The sequence below is a fragment of the Candoia aspera genome, chromosome 7 (genome assembly GCF_035149785.1).
Source record: "Candoia aspera isolate rCanAsp1 chromosome 7, rCanAsp1.hap2, whole genome shotgun sequence".
Taxonomy (NCBI): Eukaryota; Metazoa; Chordata; class Lepidosauria; order Squamata; family Boidae; genus Candoia; species Candoia aspera.
In genome coordinates, this window is record NC_086159.1 from 62,137,559 (window position 1) to 62,157,470 (window position 19,912).

General features: G+C 40.1%; 1 protein-coding gene across 1 annotated transcript in view; it reads left to right on the forward strand.

Annotated features, from left to right (window-relative positions):
- TTLL8 (tubulin tyrosine ligase like 8) overlaps positions 1–19,395 on the forward strand; it is a 41,374-nt gene extending 21,979 nt beyond the window's left edge. Inside the window, exons 7-14 of the mRNA XM_063307916.1 lie at positions 7,291–7,405; positions 9,330–9,446; positions 9,699–9,873; positions 12,335–12,483; positions 13,270–13,516; positions 15,081–15,516; positions 16,837–17,305; positions 19,190–19,395. Of these exons, the coding sequence (XP_063163986.1) occupies positions 7,291–7,405; positions 9,330–9,446; positions 9,699–9,873; positions 12,335–12,483; positions 13,270–13,516; positions 15,081–15,516; positions 16,837–17,305; positions 19,190–19,395 (1,914 nt within the window). The remainder of the gene's footprint in view (positions 1–7,290; positions 7,406–9,329; positions 9,447–9,698; positions 9,874–12,334; positions 12,484–13,269; positions 13,517–15,080; positions 15,517–16,836; positions 17,306–19,189) is intronic.
- Positions 19,396–19,912: the final 517 nt, after the last annotated feature.

Sequence of the window (19,912 nt, forward strand, 5' to 3'; positions counted from 1 at the left end):
TGGCAGGGAAGGCTGAGCATGCCCATGAAACCTTCGCTCACAGGAAGGTGATGAGATATTCTGGGCTCAGCAAGGGTTCCTGCCCTGCTGCGCCTACTGGAAAGTCTGGTCAACGTGCCTGGGAGGAGGAGAGGGAGCGCCGCTATGCGAAAGGGCGGTGCCTCCAATGTGGAAAGGAAGGTCACTGAGCAGCGGCGTGCCCAAAGGGCAAGACTGATGATCGTTTGGGGAAGCCGACGGGGAAATCTCCCTCCCTACCCAGGAAAATGAAGGCAGCCATGGCTGAAACTGAAGTGGAGGAGGTTCCTTACTTCGGGGGTGAGGGGGAGCCCGATCTACACCAGCCGGCAGGAAACACCAGCCACCTGCTCTAAGGAGCACCTGTGGGCAGGTGGTGGAGGATGGGCGTGAACATGTTTCGGTGAGTGCCAACTATCCCACACTGAACGTGAAAGTGAAGTTAGGCTCCCGCACAAGAACCGTTGAAGTTTGGGCATTGATCGATTCGGGGTGTTCGCATTGCTTGATGCACCCTGACGTGGTGGCTGCTTTGGAGTTACCCAGCTTTCCACTGCAACATCCCATGATTTTCACCCAGCTGGATGGTTCTACGGCGGGGGGGAAATTGGTCACCCATTACACGGGCATGGTGGCGTTGCAAACGGGCAGCCACTGTAAGGGGCTGCCGTTTGTGGTGGCGCCTGTGGGGCATCCCTTAGTCATTCTGGGGATTCCTTGGTTGGTCCAACAAAACCCCTATATAAATTGGGTACACAGGACTTTGACTTTTGGGGATGGTTTCTATCAAGCCCCTGGGGAGGAGGACGCTCCGGAGGCTGCAGTGGGGAGGGCGGCGGCAGCAACCCTGCATTTCGCTGTCACCCCACTGGAGGGCTTGCCGGAGCAATACCAAGGCTTTGCAGATGTGTTTGGTGAGAAAGAAGCGGACCAACTCCCACCCCATCGAAAAACTGACTGTGCAATAGAGTTGGTCCCCGACGCTCAACTGCCCAAACCAAAAATTTATGCCATGACTCAAAAGGAACTGGCGGCGTTGAGGGAGTTTGTGGACAAAAACTTGACCAGGGGTTTTATTGAATCAGCAAATTCGCCACTGGGCGCCCCCGTCTTGTTTCGAGCAAAGAAGGATGGGACATTGAGACTTTGTACAGATTACCGCGGATTAAATGCGGTCTCGATATTAAACAAATATCCTCTGCCATTAATAAAAGACATGTTAGCACATCTGGCTAAGGGGAAAATCTTCTCTAAGCTGGATTTGCGGGAAGCCTATTTTCGCATCCGCATGTGGGAGGGGGATGAATGGAAGACTGCTTTCAATTGTCCACTGGGTTCTTTTCAGTATAAAGTTTTGCCTTTTGGGTTGGCAGGGGCACCAGGGGTGTTCATGCAATTGATCAATGAAGTGTTACATGAACATTTGTTCAAGGGTGTACTGGTCTATTTGGATGATGTTTTGATTTATACTGAAACGGAAGAGGAACATGAGCGCTTGGTGAAACAGATGCTTAGCAAACTGAGAAAGGCTGAGCTCTATGCTAAGCTGTCTAAGTGTGAATTTCATCAGACTCAGCTTGACTACTTGGGGTACAGGATCTCTGACAAGGGCATTGAGATGGATCCTGCGAAGATTCAAGCTATTTTGGGGTGGGAGCGCCTGCGCACCCACAGGCAGCTCCAAAGTTTTCTTGGGTTTTCCAACTATTACCGCCAGTTCATCCAGGGGTTTGCCGAAATTGCGTTGCCTCTCACTGACTTGTTACGTACGAAGGGGTTGGGGGACACACACAAGGTAAAGAACCCGTGGGGATTGCTGAATTGGACACCTGACTGCCAGTTGGCTTTCGACAAACTCAAAAGCCTGTTCACTGCTGAACCCATTCTTCAACATCCTGATCCCACTAAACCCTTTGTGGTTCAAGTGGATGCTTCCGATTTCTCAATTGGAGCGCTCTTGCTGCAAGCGGATGCTGACAACCGCCTGAAGCCGTGTGCGTATCTGTCCCAGAAATTTTCCGAGACGGAAAGGCGGTGGCATGTTTGGGAGAAAGAAGCTTTTGCAGTCAAGGCTGCTTTGGAGGCATGGTGCCACCTATTAGAGGGGGCTAAATGTCCTTTTGAGGTTTGGACGGCTCAGCACGCCCCGTAAGCTCAGTTGTCCTAACAACCAGGAAACACACTGAGACAATGAACTGGTCTCTAATATTTATTGCTAGTACTTAACAGGAATCCTAACAAACTGAAGAAGCGTGGGAAAAACCCAGACATATAACCCCCAAGGGTTAAGGCGGTCCCGATCTGTGTCTCTTTGAATGGCTGAACAATTCATTAGTGCTACACATGCGCTTGACAGTCTGGATGGGAGCCCCCTGCTCGCCATCCTTACTCATGACATCAGTCCTAAGCAGATCCGCTGGGCTCAATTTTTCAGTCGCTTTGACTTTAAGTTGAAATTCATTCCGGGCAAGAAAAACTTCCTGGCTGATGCGCTTTCCCGCCTGCCCCAGGATTTGGTCCAGGCACCTGATGTTGTGGGTACACTGTGGACAGAACCCCAATTGGGTTTGCAAGCTGTCACACGCAGTCAAACTCGTGCGCAGCTGCCCCCAGCTTCATTTTCACCGGCTGGGGGAAGGACGCCAATTCCCTCACAATTGCAACAACAGTTTCTGCTAGAGGTGAAATCTGATACTTGGTTGCAAGCGAATAGAGACAATGTTACATTTGACAGAGGCTTAGCTTGGAAGCAAAACAGTTTGCGAAGGGAAATTTTGATTAGGTCTCATGATGATAAAGTGGCTGGTCATTTTGGGTTTGTCAAAACCTTGCATCTGGTACGCTGCCAATTTTGGTGGCCCACATTGAGATGTGATATAAAAAGTTATGTTGCTTCTTGTCCTGTCTGTGCCATGTCAAAATGGAAGGGGGGTAAGCCGCACGGGCTGCTGCAGCCAGTGGCCAGCCCCTCCCATCCTTGGGAGGAGGTTTCTATGGACTTCATTGTGGATTTGCCTCCTAGTCAGAGAAAGACTGTGATTTGGGTGGTAAAGGACTACTTTTCCAAGCAAGCCCATTTCATTCCATGTGCTTCTATTCCGTCTGCTCAGCAATTGGCCTGCCTTTTTCTAATCCACATCTACTGGATTCACAGTAGCCCCTCCCGCTTGGTCACGGACCGTGGGACACAGTTCACTTCCCAATTTTGGAAGGCATTTTTGAAGCTGGTGGGCACCAAGCAGGCGTTGTCCACTGCGTCGCATCCAGAGACTGACGGATCTACGGGGGTTCTTAATTCCACCCTGGAACAATTTTTGAGGGCATTTGTCAACTATCAGCAGGATAATTGGGCTACCTTTTGCTGAGGTGGCTTATAACAATGCCGTCCATCAGAGCACAGGGCACACCCCTTTCCATATTGTTTTTGGACGGGATTTTGTTCCCATTCCTGAGTTGCCTCAACCCCCCGCACAGCCCTGCTCTGCTTCTGATTGGGCTGCTCAACTGGCAGATTCGTGGCCAGTGATTCAGCAGGCGTTGGCTGATGCCCAATCTGCCTATAAACTGCACGCTGATAAGCGACGAGCCCTTCAACCTGCTTTTAAAGTTGGTGATAAGGTCTACCTTTCCACCAAGTTCATTAAGTCCCCTCAGCCCTTGAAGAAGTTGGCTTCTAGGTTTGTTGGTCCTTTTCCCATTGTGGGAGTTGTGAACCCTGTCACGTTTAAACTGGATTTGCCACACAAACTGAAACGTTTACATCCTGTTTTTCATTGCAGCTTGCTCAAGCCTGTCAACCACTCCGATCATTGGCATCCGCAACCCCCACCTCCTGCTCCGATCATGATTGACGGACAGCAACATTTTGAGGTGAAGGAGGTCCTTGATTCTCGCCGACTTCATGGCACCCTGCAGTACCTCATTCGGTGGAAACACTTTCCCCACCCTGAGTGGGTGTCTGCCCGTGATGTTCACTCTCCTGTTTTAGTTAGACACTTTCATCTAGCTTATCCTCTGAAACCTGCTCCTTAGTGTTTTTTTTTGGGGGGGGTATGTCATATTCACCGTTCCAATGTTACCGTTACATCGTAACGTTTCGCATGTCATTTGGCTGATGCGTGTTTCGTCTGGGAGGGGAGGAGGATTCCATCTCGTGGGATTGTTATATGTTAGCAGCTGGATTGGAATGTGTTTGGGTTATCTTGTGTGTCAAGGTTCCTTTCCCAGGACATCAGCAGAAACGGTTACCAGCACCTGGGGGGGGGGGAGTTTGCAACGGCAGGCGAGGGGAGGGATTACGTTTGAGCCAAGGGTTTTTAGTTTGTATTTGGCGCGCTTTTGCTCATTCTCAGCTTTCTCTGTATTTGCATACTATTCTTTAATAAATCAGATATCATTAAGTTCCTGCTTGTGAGTCTGAGTCTATTAGGGTAGGGTTGGCTCCATAACATCTCCTATAACATTTTGGCAAACCTTGGGCTTGACGTTGTTGTGGGACTTGGTTTTGTGGATGGAGTCCTTGGAATGGAATGATCTGCTTTCTATCATACCAAGCTTGTTATCAACTGTTGACTAATATTATGTCTATGCTGATTGGCAACAACTTTCCAAGGTCTCAGAGAGACAGATTTGTTTACTGAATCAAGAATCTTCTGAATGCAAAGCAGATGTTCTCCCATGGCAGCGGAAATTGCCCTTACGTTATCCAAGATACATTATCCATCAGGCAAAGGCTCAGATTATTGGACCTGCTGCATATAAAGTTTTCCTATTGCTGCTCTGAGGATTCTACCACTTTAAGCATGCAGAAAGTAGGTTTGTTTGTTTGTTTTCATGTATAAGAGATGCCAGAATCCATTCCACATTTATTCTTTTGGAAATTATATATTTTGATCTCAAAGTTGTCTGTGTTTGACAACTCAGGTTATGGGCAAATTGGAATGCATGAAGTAGAAATAATTAAATCTGAGTTGAAAATCCAGGAGGTGATGTAGCAGTGGTGAAAGATGAATTTTTTCCTGTTGATCTTATGAGTGAGGGTTGAGGGACAGGGAGTGGGAAGGGAAGGGAAAGGAAGAATAATCTTAAAATTACATTGTACTTCCTTTTGGTTAACTTAACTACAGGCCTAAGAGAGACATGTTTCTGAGGAGGCCTGGAGATCAGCCTGATAACTCCAAGGAGGTTCAGATGAACTTCTTGTGTTGACAGAAATCATAACATAATTGGGGAGTCATATAGGGTAATCTGCTCTGATCTTGGGAGGCATTTTCACCATGCCCCTGGCAGCTAATTTGTGATGCATATTACAAGAATGGACTTACAATTTACAAGCCTGAAAACATGGATAATATATTTATAGTTGTCTAGTCTACCAGGTTCTCTTGACTCCTGTCCATTTTGGCTTATCTAGGCTAAGGCTGAGAAGGACTGACTGGTTTGATCTAGGGCAGTAATTCTTAAACTGGTGGAAATGATCCCTAGGGGGGAAATTTGGGCATATTCTGGGGGCAATGAAGCAATTTGTAATTGCTTGGAACTGCCACTTGTGTAAAACAACAGAGGTTTTTTTTTTTTTGGTGCAGGTAATGACATTATTTGAGATCAGGAAAACTGGTAATTGGGTCAGATAGTTTTAAGAACCTCTGATCTAGGAAGTAGTGAATATGTCTTTGGATAATGGGATGGTGATGCTGGTCTTAAAGTAGGCAGTGGTTCACCCATTTCTGAAGCAGCTTTCCCTGGATATAGAGGATCTCACCAGCTATAGTACCACTCAATCATATATACACTTCTTTGGGGAGAGGAATGTTGCTTGAGAATATGGTGTCTGGGCAACTGCAGATATTCTTGGAAGGCACCAATTATCTTGACCTCCTTCAATCTGGTTCCATTGCCTGGTTTGGGGACTGAATCAGCCTTAGTTTCCCTGCTAGATAACCTCCTGCAAGGGAGAGATGGGGGGGGGGACGGTGTTACTGTTGATCATGACTAATCTTTCAGTGGTTTCTGATTCCACTGACCATGGTATCCCACTGGATTTTCTATAAGTTGGGGAATTTGTTACAGTGATTCTGTTCCTACTTGCAAAGAGTAGCATTGGGTGTCTGTGCCTTTGCCCTATGGGAGCTATACTATGGGGTGATTGTTGGTGCTATTGTGTCCCTAGTGCTATTTAAAATACGTATCAAGCCAATAAAAGCACTCATTAGGAATTTTGAGACCTGCTTTCATCAAAATGCTAATTCCACTCAGCTCTATTCCACAGCATTTAAATCAGGAGAGGCTTTACATGTTCTGAACCTACAGTATGTCTGGATACAATGAAGGGATGGATGATGGGAAATAAAGTAACTTTGAATCCTTGTGGATAGGTGCTTTTTGGATTCAGAAATTGCATGTATGCGGGAGGAGGATTTCCTGTTCTAAAAGGGATTACACTTCCTTAGAAAGAAGCAGCTTATAGTTTGAAGGTGCTCTTAGAGTAATTGTTGTAAATGGAACCCAGCAGTTGGAAGCAACAGTTAACAATTTTGCTTGGTATATCAGCTATGCTTTTGTTATTATTGTATTATTATTTAATATATTTTATACTGTTTCATATACACAAGCACCTTAAAGCACTTTATGCACAATAAAAATAACTTAAAAACCACTTTACAAAATATAAAATATGCAATAAAAATGAAGCAAAAGCCAAATTCATCCAGAGAAGACCTAGGTGAAGAGACAGGTCTTTTTCAACCATATCTACAGGAAGTTACACTGGCACTTAACAGATTTCAGGGGAGAGAGCATTCTAGAGTCTAGATGTCATCACAGAGAAAGCTTTCCCATGATTAATCATCAGATGGTCCATGAGGCATAACAGCAAAACCTCCCTTGACAATCTCAGAGATCAGCCAAGTTTGTAATTGAGAAGGTGGTAGGTACTGGTCCCAAGACACTTATGTCTTTATATATTATAAGCAAAACCTTGACTGGCTCAGCAACTATTTGTCAATAGCACAGATGCTTCAACAGATGTGGAACATGAACATGGTCAGATGCCCTATTCAGTGATCTGACTGCCAGATTCTACATCAGCTGCAGCTTGCAGATGAGCACAAGGATAGGTCCAATAGATGGCTCTGCAATAAACTAAGCATTACTAATACATGAACTACTTTGGTTGGTATACTAACTGTATCTATTCCTGGATAGGGCTAGTTTACTATTGTCCATATGCATTTAAACAGCAAAGCACAGATGATATATATATTTTATTTATAGATAGGACTATGTATACACATGAGGAATTTGCCATGGTATGTGTCAGCGAACCCAAACAGTTTCTTTCCTCGGTGTTACGCCATCTGCATAGAGGATGAGAAATCTGATTTTGTTGGTGAGTTATTTAAAATTTCCTCCATTTTAGCCCTGAAAACTTGCCAGTAGAAGAGTTTTTGTTTCTGTGGCTGTCAAAAGACAACAGAAATCAATAATAAACCTGCCTGTTTTGCTGCATGCATTAGTTGAACACCTATTCCAGTCCAATGGAAATTAGGGAAAATATTGTCATTCGTATCGATACATCAACACTACAATCCTAGCTATATTTAGTTAGAAATAATATCCACTGAGCTGAATAGGATGTACTCTTAATTAAGTCTGTGTAAAATTGCTGCTTTCATGACATTTATTGCCTTGAAGTAGGAATGCTTTGTAAGTTCACTTTTAACTGTACATAATTTTGCATTCTGCAGAAGATTTAGTAATTCTCATAGATTGATTTAAGAAAACAGCTGTAAGACTTAATGTTGATTTAGCACACCGATGTAGATTATAAATATTGGTTCATTCAAATAGGTAAAAACTTAATAAAAATATCTATTTGAGATTATTTCTTTACATAATATGCTGTTGAAATCAGAGTGATTCAAAAAGTGACATGATTATAAAAGTTATCAGAACCTGACAGTATCTGGATCACAAGATATGTCTAGAACCCTAGGAATTGTTTTGTGGATGAGAACTATCAAAGAGAGAAGCATCAGAGTAGTTTTTAATTTGGTATGGCCTATTGCTTGTAGAGAATAAGTTTATTTTTTCTACAGGATTATGTGATGCCTGGACCTGTCCTAAAGTTCTTTAAATCTTAGATTACATTTAGGTGCAAAATTGTGCACTTGGTTATGACACTATAGCTAAGATCTCCAATTATTTGTTAGTCAAGTATTATAATCAGCTCCTGTTTTCCATGGCCACATCCATCTTTTTTTCCTTCTACAAAAATCCTGCAAGGTAGGAATAGCAAGAAAATGATTTTTCAGGTTTGGAATGGAGAATGTGTAATAGAAACAATGGAGAACTTGTCTATGTTGAAGGTAACTTTTGTCCATGTTGAGGGTGGCTGTGTTTCATCTTTTCTTGATTGCTTGTGATCAGAACCAATCAGAGGAATAGCCAGGAGGACTCAAGGTCAAATGGGGGTTCAAAGTTAGGGCTTTTTTTAATGCATCACTTACATTATTTAAATATGTTACCACTTTTGATTTTTATTATGGCTAGGGTCTTCAAGAACAGAGGGGCTGTGGAAATATCTGAAAGGGCCTGCTTATGATGCATTGTTCCTAGCAGAGAATTTCAAGTTAATTCCTTTCTCTTAAAGGATTATTCATTTTAATAATGATTCAATATTAACTTTCATATTCCTAATTTTATTATTCTTTAGGGAAAAAAGATGTATGACTATATTAGATATACACTTTTGCTAAAACAAATTGTACTCTAGGTTTTCTGCACTGACATTGAATTGTTAGTTGTGTTACTTCAGACAACTTCCATTCTAGTTTTAGAAAAGAAAAAGAAAAGACTACTTAAACGGTCACACTGTACTAAGATCCTCTCCTAATGATATGCATCAAGATTGAACTATACCAGTTGACAGAGTGGATTAGAGAGAACAAGCATCCAGAGATGCTTCCCATTCATTCTACATTTGAAGCCATCATATATTTTCCCAGTGCTGCTTCAGATCTTAGTATTTCCTCCAGTAACAGAAACTGAGGTCCTATTTCCTGGTGTTCATCCAGATCCGTTCCACCTGTCTGATTTTAGCACATATATAAAAAGTTGGATTTTCAATAATACATCTCCAATGCCACATCTAGTTTGGCATACTGTCCTTGGGGCAATGGGGCCAAATGTATGGCTGCATTTAATATGGTTTTAGATGGATTTGGTGATGTTTTCACCATATCCTTATAGTTTTGCTCTGTGCTTTACCATTTAGAAAGTCTGCTGCTTAATAGAAATGTCATGTATTTCAGATGACTTCAGAAAAACAGCAGCCTCCAGCATAATCAAATGGGTTGTCAATTTACATATTTCTGATGACCGGTTGTCTAAAGAAAGCAGTGATAAAGAAGATGCAATTCAGATTAAAGGTATTACTTAGATTTGTGACTGTTACTACAGTTGAATAAATGTCCATTTGTGACAGTATCAGTTCTGCCTTCTTATTTCAAATGTCGATTTAAATGAAGTCTACAGAGCATATCATTTTCTCTTGCAAATTTTGAGCTACATAAAAGTCATGTATCCCATAACAGGGCCTTTACAAAGAAGCCTTGAGTAGAAATAGATTGAACTGCGTGCAGAGTGCCCATCACTGATAAGAATTTGCCTTGAATTTCTAGATTATGATGTAAAGAAAGTTAAGGAGCTTCCTGGAGAACTTGTAGAAATGGCATGCAAAGTGTGTGAAACCTATCTTGAGCAATTTGAACATGAAGACATTGATGCAGATAATGTTCCAGTACTTTCGGACAAAGAATGGAATCAGTTAATTGATCAGTACTATTCTCTTATTCAGTAAGTGTTGATTTCTACATCTGTTAACTGAAGATTACTGTCAGCTTCATGCTCTATCCTTTATCTTGGTTCTTAATTTTACAGGCCTTTCTTTGGGGAAACTATAATTTCATACATGCAGAATATATACCACAGGGTTTTCATCATATGGTTTTTGTTTGATTAATTGGTTACATTTCTCTATAGGTAAACCTATTATTCAAAGGCAAAATATATATTATTTTGTAAAAAAAATGCAGATACCTATTGACAAAGATATTTCTGAGCATGTGAGAAATGCTTCACCAAGAGCATATATATCACCTGAAAATTTTAAATGTAACCCTACTTACACTGGTGAAACAAAAACATGACGTCAGTAAAGAACAGTACTTGCTGCTCTTCCTAGTTATTTTCCTTAAAAGGGAACTCCTTCCCATGTCAGGATTTTCCAGTGTTAGAATGAGCCGGCAGTGGAGGCTAGTGGGAAGGATGATAGGAAATATTCACAATGGGCATATTTGCATTATCTTAGTTGCCTCATCACCAAGAACAGGAAAGCAACTATTTTTTGGAGGACAAAAACAGATGTCAGCTTTTACTCACCTGCCTCCAATTGCAAATTCAACCTCCAGGTGGGTTATCCTGTTATGTCACCTCAAGTGGTCTTTGGGCTGGAGTGCTTTACTTCCTTACAGGCTAAATCTTACAGTTCATTAGCTATTTTGCAGAAGAAGGAACACCCCCTTCACTGAAGTATAATTGCCCTGATCTAAGAGCTTCTATTAGCACAGTGGTTAAGAGTGTTTCCTTGTATAGTATGTAAGAAGTTGCTAGTCAAAACCCAGCAGAAACTTTATATCCTTCATCTAGCAAGCTTTCATTAGCTAGCTGAGGGCTTTAAAAAAACAAAAGAAACCTATAGGTTCCATGGTTGCATCATGTTTCCAGTCAGTTGAGGAAAAAAGGGTTTTGCCCTATGAATTATCAATATATATACTATCAACCGAAGTTGAGGAAGACACATACCATCATATGGGTGAGAAGGGATTTTTTTTATATATAAATATATTGCATATCAATGTATAAATTATTGTAAAGTAAAGCATATAAAAGAGTTTAGAGCTGACCTTGGGAAAGGTATGAAGAACTGTTAAAGAGGGACTGGCACAAGAGATTACACAGTCCAGAGACTGGAGGAAGTGTGAGAAAGAAACTCAAAATAATCCTGCCTTGATTTGTTTGGTATAAGATGGGATGGAAGGAAACTTGGACAGATTTTGAAGAGTCTGTTATTATACCCAACAACAATAAAGTAGCATTCTTGGGATCTCTGTGGAGTTTGTTTCTTGACCTGGGCTAACTTGAAGGGCTACAAGCAGAATTAAAAGTGAAGCAGGTACTCTGCATAAGAAAATCCCAAGTCTTAGGCTCCCAAAATATCCCTGAAGCTCCCATAGTTCCACAGGCATTCTTAGAAAATAAAATATGGAAGTTTGTTTTTATACATGGTAACTGCAGCGAGATTACTATATGCCCAAAGATGGAAAGATTCATACTACCCACAGTGGAGGAATGGTTGGTGAAGATGATGGAAATTGCAGAAATGGCCAAACTGACTTCTTTGATTAGAGAAAAGACAGTATCTACGTTTATTGCTGACTGGAATCCCCTTATAAGACATTTTGTGTGAAACAGAAAAAAAAATTCTGTTTTCTAAATTTCTAAATTATGATTTATAGTTTTGACGATTAGACAGACTAGATTATAGAAAAAATTAAGTTACGTTGTAACCATAGAGCAAGAGATAAATTTATAATTGTACTTATAACTGCTGTAAAGAAAATTGGAAGCTACTTCTTTGTATTTTCTTTCTTTCCTTTTGCACTTTTAGCTCTTTCCATGATCTCCTTTTTCTTTTTCTCTTTTTTTCTTACTTTCTATTAGTTTTTAATCTTCTTAAAAGTTTTAATCAAATTGTATTTAAAAAAAATATGGTAGTGGTCCAGGGCTAGCTTTGACAGAGTGGCTACCTGTGCAGAAAAGAGACCATGGTCCAATAAGCTGGAGTGGGAGGGACTTTTCCTGCAGGATAGAAAGCATAACAAGGAGCATCCTTACCTTCCAGTGAATTATTACTTAATGACTTGTCAAGCCTTCCAGTGCAATAATTTTGTGAAGAACAAAACCGCCTCCTCTCCTATGTTAGACCTTTTATGAGAAAGTCTACAAGCTTTCAAAGTTGCCTGCTGCACCAGAAACACAGGAGACCTGTGATCTGTAAAAACTTTAATGTATACCTGAGTGACATTGACATCTACTGTATTTGTTTGCCCAAAGGGACCCTTGAATTGAAGTTACATTTTAATTCCCTGACTCCTTCTTTAAAATGGTATGCGGTACTCCAAATAATTTGTAATTGTAATAATTTTAAATAAAACATTTATTACATACTTGTTTCAATTTTCTTGTTTGTTTACAGTGAAGGGGCAGTTATTTGTAACGCAGAGAGTTATTATATTCAGTGTCAAAATATTTTGCACAAAATTAGGCTAGTTAACCCACAGCAAGAGATTGATGGTCTTCACAACATCTGGATCATTAAACCTGGAGCAAAATCCCGTGGCAGAGGTAGGATTATGGTTATTTGACAAATACAGATAATTAGTTTAATATGTGGTAAATGTGTGGAAATTTTGTCTGAATCTTATATATGTTCAGTAAAAAAAGCTAGGGAAGATCAATTATCTGTCATTCTGGTCTTGTTTCTTAGGTTAGAAAAGTAGATGGTTAACCTGTTTCTACTTTTTAAAATATTTGTTCATAGAGATGATACAGTTTTATAAATGTCAATTATCATTTCCTTCTCTTTGAAATAATTCTTTTTCTTGTCAAAAAATATTCTACCTTTCTAGAAAGAAGATTGCATTATTTTTAAATTCATCCTTTTCTCAATTACTATTGAATCTGAGCAATAGATCACACATTCCATAATAAAAAAAATCTAAGCTTTTGTGGAGCCATGTATTGAGAATAATTTTATATCTTAAAATCAAGAAGTTGTAAAATTAGTGAGAAATTACTGAAAAAATGAATGTAATACTGTTATACTACCTATTTTGGTAATGAAACATTCAAAGAATAAAATCAAGATCAGCAAACACCAATATCCCAACAAAAAAGTAATTGCTGCTGTATCCAGATCTAGACTCCTAACAAACCACATTCTAACAAGACCTTCCCATTCCTGGTTTGCTAAAGAGCAACACAATTACAATGTTAGCTAAACACTTGATTGAAAGCACCAAGTAGCAGTGATCAGGCAGCACAATGCTTGTGAATAATATGCAAGATTCTTATTAATTCTGGTATATCCTGATGTCCAAAACATAATTCTCCTGTCTTTTCCTCTTCCAGAAATAGTATGCAAAAACCGACTAGATGAAATTATGAAACTAGTTGAACCAACTGATCAGTTTCCAACTAAAGATCATAAGTGGGTTGTCCAAAAGTATATAGAGACACCACTACTTATTTATGATACAAAATTTGATATTAGACAGTGGTTTCTTGTGACAGATTGGAACCCTTTGACTCTATGGTTCTACAAAGAAAGCTATCTGAGATTTTCAACTCAACCATTTTCCTTAGAAAATCTTCACAGGTAACCAAGAGTATATTCTAATTCTGATTGCATGACCATCAGCCAAAACAGCACAGGTAACCAAGCAATATGTGATTATATGTATGGATAATATCCTATGGAGGGATTTATTTCAGGTAAACATGACAGAATCTTGATTTTGCTTTTTTGGTACACCGGCTATTACAAAATTATCACTGCATTATTGAACCCAGTGTGGGATGCTACAGAATGCTCTTGCTGTAGCTTATTCAGATTTTTAAATTATTTAGAATTAGTCTGTCTGGACTTTGGATGTGCAGTTGTATAGGGAAGCATTTCTGGCTGAATAAGAATTTCAAGTTCAATCTCATTTGCATGAAAAATGAAGATAATATTATTTATATTTATATTATAATAATATTATATAGAGTTCTAGTCCTGCCTTAGGCATGAAAGTCAGCTGGGTGACCTTGGGCCAGTCACTTTCTCTCAGCCCAACTCACCTCACAGGGTTGTTGTTGTGGGGAAAATAGGAGGAGAAAGGAGTATTAGGTATGTTCACTGCCTTGAGTTATTTATAAAAATAATAAAGGCAGGATAGAAAATAAATGATAAATAAAATAAGTGCATTTGAGCTCATGGAATTTACCCTAAGCAAGGATGACGCGGTGGCGCTGCGGGTTAAACCGCTGAGCTGTCGATCGGAAGGTCGGCGGTTCGAAACCGCGCAGCGGGGTGAGCTCCCGTTGTTAATCCCAGCTCCTGCTCACCTAGCAGTTCGAAAACATGCAAATGTGAGTAGATCAATAGGTACCGCTTCGGCGGGAAGGTAACGGCGTTCCGAGTCGTCATGCTGGCCACATGACCACGGATGGGTCCTTACGGACAACGCCGGCTCCAAGGCTTTGAAACGGAGATGAGCACGGCCCCCTAGAGTCGGATTCGACTGGACTTTACGTCAAGGGAAACCTTTACCTTTTTAAGGATGATCACAGAAAAATGAATGAATTAAATGCAGTCAGTTTACAAAATTCTGCAGAAAGAACCAAGATATTTTGGTTCCTGGAGTAGAACTCAAATGGAAGTTTACCCTATAAGTATACTCTTAGTCCAGTTCTTTAAAAAATTCACACAGCAATTTCTGCTTTTGTCTACTTCCCAACTCTCTATGTCAAGCTGAAATGTGGAGCAATTTGTTGTTGTTGTTGTTGTTGCTGCAAGGGAGAATTTGCCCTGTTACTAAAAATGTGCTTTAACATGACTAACCATCTCCGCTGCCTGCCCCCACAAATCAGTGCAGATGCTAGATTGTTTAGGTGATACAACCCCTTATCAGGAGCAAAGTTTTTCTAATTCTTTAATTTTACATTATATCACAGAATTTAAATACACTGATGATCACATTATTTTTTGAAATGATGCTGAACTATAGGTAGTCCTTTCTGATTAGTAGCTAGTATGGCAAGTTTTTAAGTAAAATAAAAAAAATAATAAAGCAAATTCAATGTATCATCCTTACATTTTCCCCCTGGTATTTATGTTCATGTTATATATTTTTGTATCATCTCTTTACAAGAGTAATTTGTCCATGCAATTTCCACAGCTCCATTCATCTTTGCAATAATTCCATCCAGAAAAATTACAAAAATGCACCAGACCGTAGTTCTCAGTTGCCATGTCACAATATGTGGACCAGTAGCAAATTCCAAGAGTATTTGCAGAAGAGAGGCCTTGGCCATGTTTGGCGCACTACTATCTATCCATCTATGAAAAAAATCTTAATATATACATTGAAGATGGCTCAAGACCAGGTTGAACCACGGAGGAGCAGCTTTGAACTCTACGGAGCAGATTTCATTCTTGGAAGTGATTTCAAACCTTGGTTGATTGAAATCAACAGTAGCCCAACTATGTATCCTTCTACTCCAGTTACGTTGGACCTGTGTGCTAAGGTGCAAGAAGACACAATCAAGGTTGTGATTGACAAGAAGCTCGACAAAAATTGTGAAATTGGAAATTTTGAACTTCTCTGGAGACAAGTAAGCAGCGTTTTATTTAGTTCCCTAGCTGAGTGGAATACAAAATACTCAGTTTGATTATAGTTATACCTAATCATGGTTAGAAAAATGGGAATCATGGTTTCAGAATATAAATCTTGAAACCATAATAATGGAAACATATCAGAATCTGCTTCCAGAAAAAGGTCCCCAAAAAGCCTCTCTTGCAAATGTTAAATTTCAGTAAGTTTGGAACAGCATTTTGACATATTAGAATGTCGGTCTAGTGTAGGAGTTACACTATTGTATTTCCCGGGCTCTGTTCAATGGATTCTAATGGTAGTGACTTGTCTTTTTTAGGCTTACTAATATAAAGTTAAACTATTTTGTTGCTATTCTTAGCATTCATCCCATGGGGTTGCAGGTTCCACTTGTTTTTGCATCCTGCTTCCCTAGTTCTTGTAGCAAAGCTATCAATACATGATGCAACAAGAGGTTCTGTTTATCAGTCAGCTTGTCACAGACCCTGATGCCGGTTAGGGCTAAGAGGAAGTGACTGGCCAAAGGGCACTGGGCTGACTCCATGCCTAAAGGAGGACAAGAACTTGGGTCTTCCCATTCCTGGCTGCCTCCCTAAACACTCCACTTTGCTAGCTCTCATAAAGTTAAACTATACACTACATTAAATACATTGTGTGCAGCTGTCCTTTTGTTTTTAGTGCACCTTAATAAACCATTTCCCATTAGCCATTTATTTTGAAAACTCCTCTGAAATGGAAATGCCACCCCCCCCCCCCATAATCAATTGGCACTTTTTAAAAATGTTTTTTTTAATGTTCTTACTTAACATGGTTGTGGAGAGATTTTGCAAAGCCGAAGTTGTGAGGAGAGAGGAAGTTTAAACTTCACTCTTTGTGCATGGGGGCCTCAGACAGGTTGGGGCCCTTGTGTGCTTGTAACGGTGTAAAAGGCACCGAACCCTAAGTATTCAGCACAGTCAAATGAAGGTTAACACAAAGTCTTGGCAAGGAATGATAGTTGTGTTTATATCATGCACTTCTCAAAACATCAGGCCCTGATGTTTTGGCCTGATTGGCTAGCCCTGATCATGAGGGCTAGTGCCTGGGAGATGGTTTCCAAACTTTTTGGAAATAAACTGAGGCTGGAAAAATAAACTGGATGTTCAACAGATGTCCAGAAGAATCCTAATTATGTCTGGATGGGAACTGACAGAACTTTCTCATCTCTACATCAATCCATATCGGAGAGAACAAGCATCTCTCACCTAATGCCTATTTTGATAAGACAAAACTGTAAAACCAACAATCAAACAAACACTTGGTTTTTTCTTTCTTTCTGTAGCCCATGATGGATCTGCCACCTTTTAATCCTACAGACCTCTTTGTGGAGGGAATCAGTGTGAAAAGACTGAAAAAGCATGCGGTCATCAGTAACTTTAATTTTCTTGAACCCCTGTCGAATGTAACGCAGCCTGCAACTAATCAGGAAAGTAAAGGAGACTCCATTCCACCTGTCAACGAGAAGCAAAATGTAAAAGTAAAACACAGAAGTAGCACTCCTTACACCTTGCCAAAGACCCTCAAGAAGATGCCTGAGAAAAGCACTAAAGCAAAAACCACCCACAAAAAGCATATCAAAATCATAGACTTTCCTCGCATAACTGATGTCCCAGAAGTAGCAGTCATGTCTGATAAAAAAAAGACCAAGGCAATTAAAGAACCCAGCCAACAGACTAGTAGTCAAGCAGCCACCAGCTTTCCAAATTCAAATTCATTAGACTGGGCATTACTTCAGCCCTCTAAAGATACAGGTAAAGTGAATATGTAAATCAAATATATATATATATATATACACACACACATGCACACACACATACATACACATTTATTACCATATATATGATAAAATCAATATTATAAAATATCACCATTGTCAGCCAATAAACTGATAAACTATATGGTAGAATAAAGATTTGCCAAGCTAAAAATAATATTGGCCAGAGGGGATTTCCGTGTAGGTATTCTGAAGCTGTTAGATATATCTGAACAATTTAACTATCTCAATTTCACTCAAATGATTCTGACAAATTTCCCAGTTCTCCCACTTGGTAAACCACCTCTATATTGTTGCCAAGGTAGCTGCATATTTGTGTCCACATAAGTCACCCGGAGTCAAGCTGGACTCAAAGGCGATTTAACCTTGCACCCCTCTGCACACATATCTTTAGGTGAAACATGTTGCCATGGGGCAAGGGTTAAGCTGTCTTCTCTAGGCCACATTTCCCACCTCTAAATTCTCCTGTCTGCACTAGGAAATGTAGAGGCGTCATGTGAATTCTGCAGTGAAGCAACTACCTCCTTCATTTCACTTTCAGACTTTGAAAGTGGGAATACCTCCTTTCCCATTCTTGCACTCCCAATCTGGTTGAAGCTCTTCTGTTTTTCTTTTCTTAAAAATATCTTAGATGGTCCAGTCACAAATCTCCTAAAGTTGCATCTGCTTTGCTTAAGACTTATACCCATAACAAATTAATATGATCTCTTTCCTTTAAATAAACAAAGTCATTCATAGCTCACTCTTATAAATATGAATGATTCCTCTTGAAGGAGAAACAGGGGAATTGCTAACTGGGATAATCTGCACTTTCTGGTTTATTGAGGACCACAGTAACTCCTTTCTTTACAATCAAGCCATTGAAACCTGATTCTGCACACTTGTAACATGAGGCTGCATCCTCATGCAGGAAGGTAATACCATTTTAACATGTGAAAAGGAACATGTGCAAAAATGATATTTCCTTCATGACTAAATGAAATTTTACAGTCTGCCACCTCCCTATACCATATGGGTAGACTCAGCCATGTCCTTTTCCCAATTAGCTAGAGATGCTGTGGGAAGGGTCAGTGAAACAGCACTATATTTCCCTGCCCGTTATAGATGTGGTGGTAAATTGCTCGTTACTTTATTTCTTGCATTTCCCCCATGTGATTACTGAGGCAACTCTCTGTGCTGTTATATTACCATCAGTAAGGATCAATGCACATGCCTTTTAAATTTCATCTATTGATGATTGTATTTAGAGATGCACTTAAACTGTTGGCAAGATACATACAGACCATCAGCCACTTTTTCTTCCTTTCTTTTTTCCACTTGATTGGGCAAACTCAAAAACTGAACACTATTTTACAACCTTGGGTTGGATTACGAAGGTATACGTTATTTGTTAATTATGACAATGCTAAAGACAACTGCTATAAAATAGCCATAGGGACGTATTAGTGTGACTTGTATATTATTGCTGTTAATAAGGCATGGTGGCTTCTACTGTTTTAGTGGTTCAGTGTCTGTTGATGAAAGAGAATGCAAATCTCCATAGGCTGTCAAAGTAATAACGAAGAGGAGATGAAGGAAGATTAGCTTCATGTGAACCATGAATAATACATGCATTGGTTAAACATATATATACTTGTATGGTGAATTTAAAAGGTAGCATCTAAACCTGGGAAAGTGTTGAAAACCCAACTTCTGATAGGTGGAGAAGGCTTTATATGTATTTCATTTAAGAGACCAAATACCCTTAATCCAAAGACCATTTCTCTTGTAGACCTGTGTTTTGTAGAAACACATTAAACGGGACATGGTAAGCTATGTGGTTCAGTGTTGATGGGAGTTATTGTTTGCTCTCTATTTAAAGGTCTACAGAACAAAACCAAGAAGACTCCATGCCTAGTTTGTGGAGGTGGTTTCCAGTCGGAGAAAGCTTGTAAACACTGCAGCTCTTTTTGTGCAACTGTATTACAAGGAGGTTCATACTTACCTATGAGTCCGTGTTCTCCTCCTGAAAAGATGGCAAAGAACAGGGTGACTGTCCCGTATTATGGGTTTCCAAAATACTTTTGATTCTATTCAAAGTGCCTTGAGACAGTGTTTTTTTAAAACCAATTCCCTAAAAGATAAAGCAGAGCTCAAGAACCATCTTTGTATTTTTTTTAAAAAATGTCCTTGTAAAAAACACCAACCCCCCCCATTGATTATCAAATATTTATAGCCAATTCTGTGATAGGTATTTGTCAAAACATTGCTATTAATATAAATCCTGTCATTTCACATCTTTGGAGGGTACCTTAAAAGCAGATGAGCCTTTTCAGTATTTGGATGGACATATTTAAATAGGAAAAGCTGCTTCTAGAAAGGTGATTGGCACCAGGGAAGTACTTGGCTTGGTAGACAGAACTGATTTTTAGGACTCTTCCACATTGCAGCCTTAAGCTGACTGATGCCTGTGTATCAACTGGCTGGAAATAAGCCAGCTTTCCAGATTTCAGCCCCGTTGTCCATTTTGGCTATGGTGGCGCCTGATGTTCTGTCTGGACCATGTTCACTGTGGCTCCTGATTGGTGGATTACTCTTCTTTATC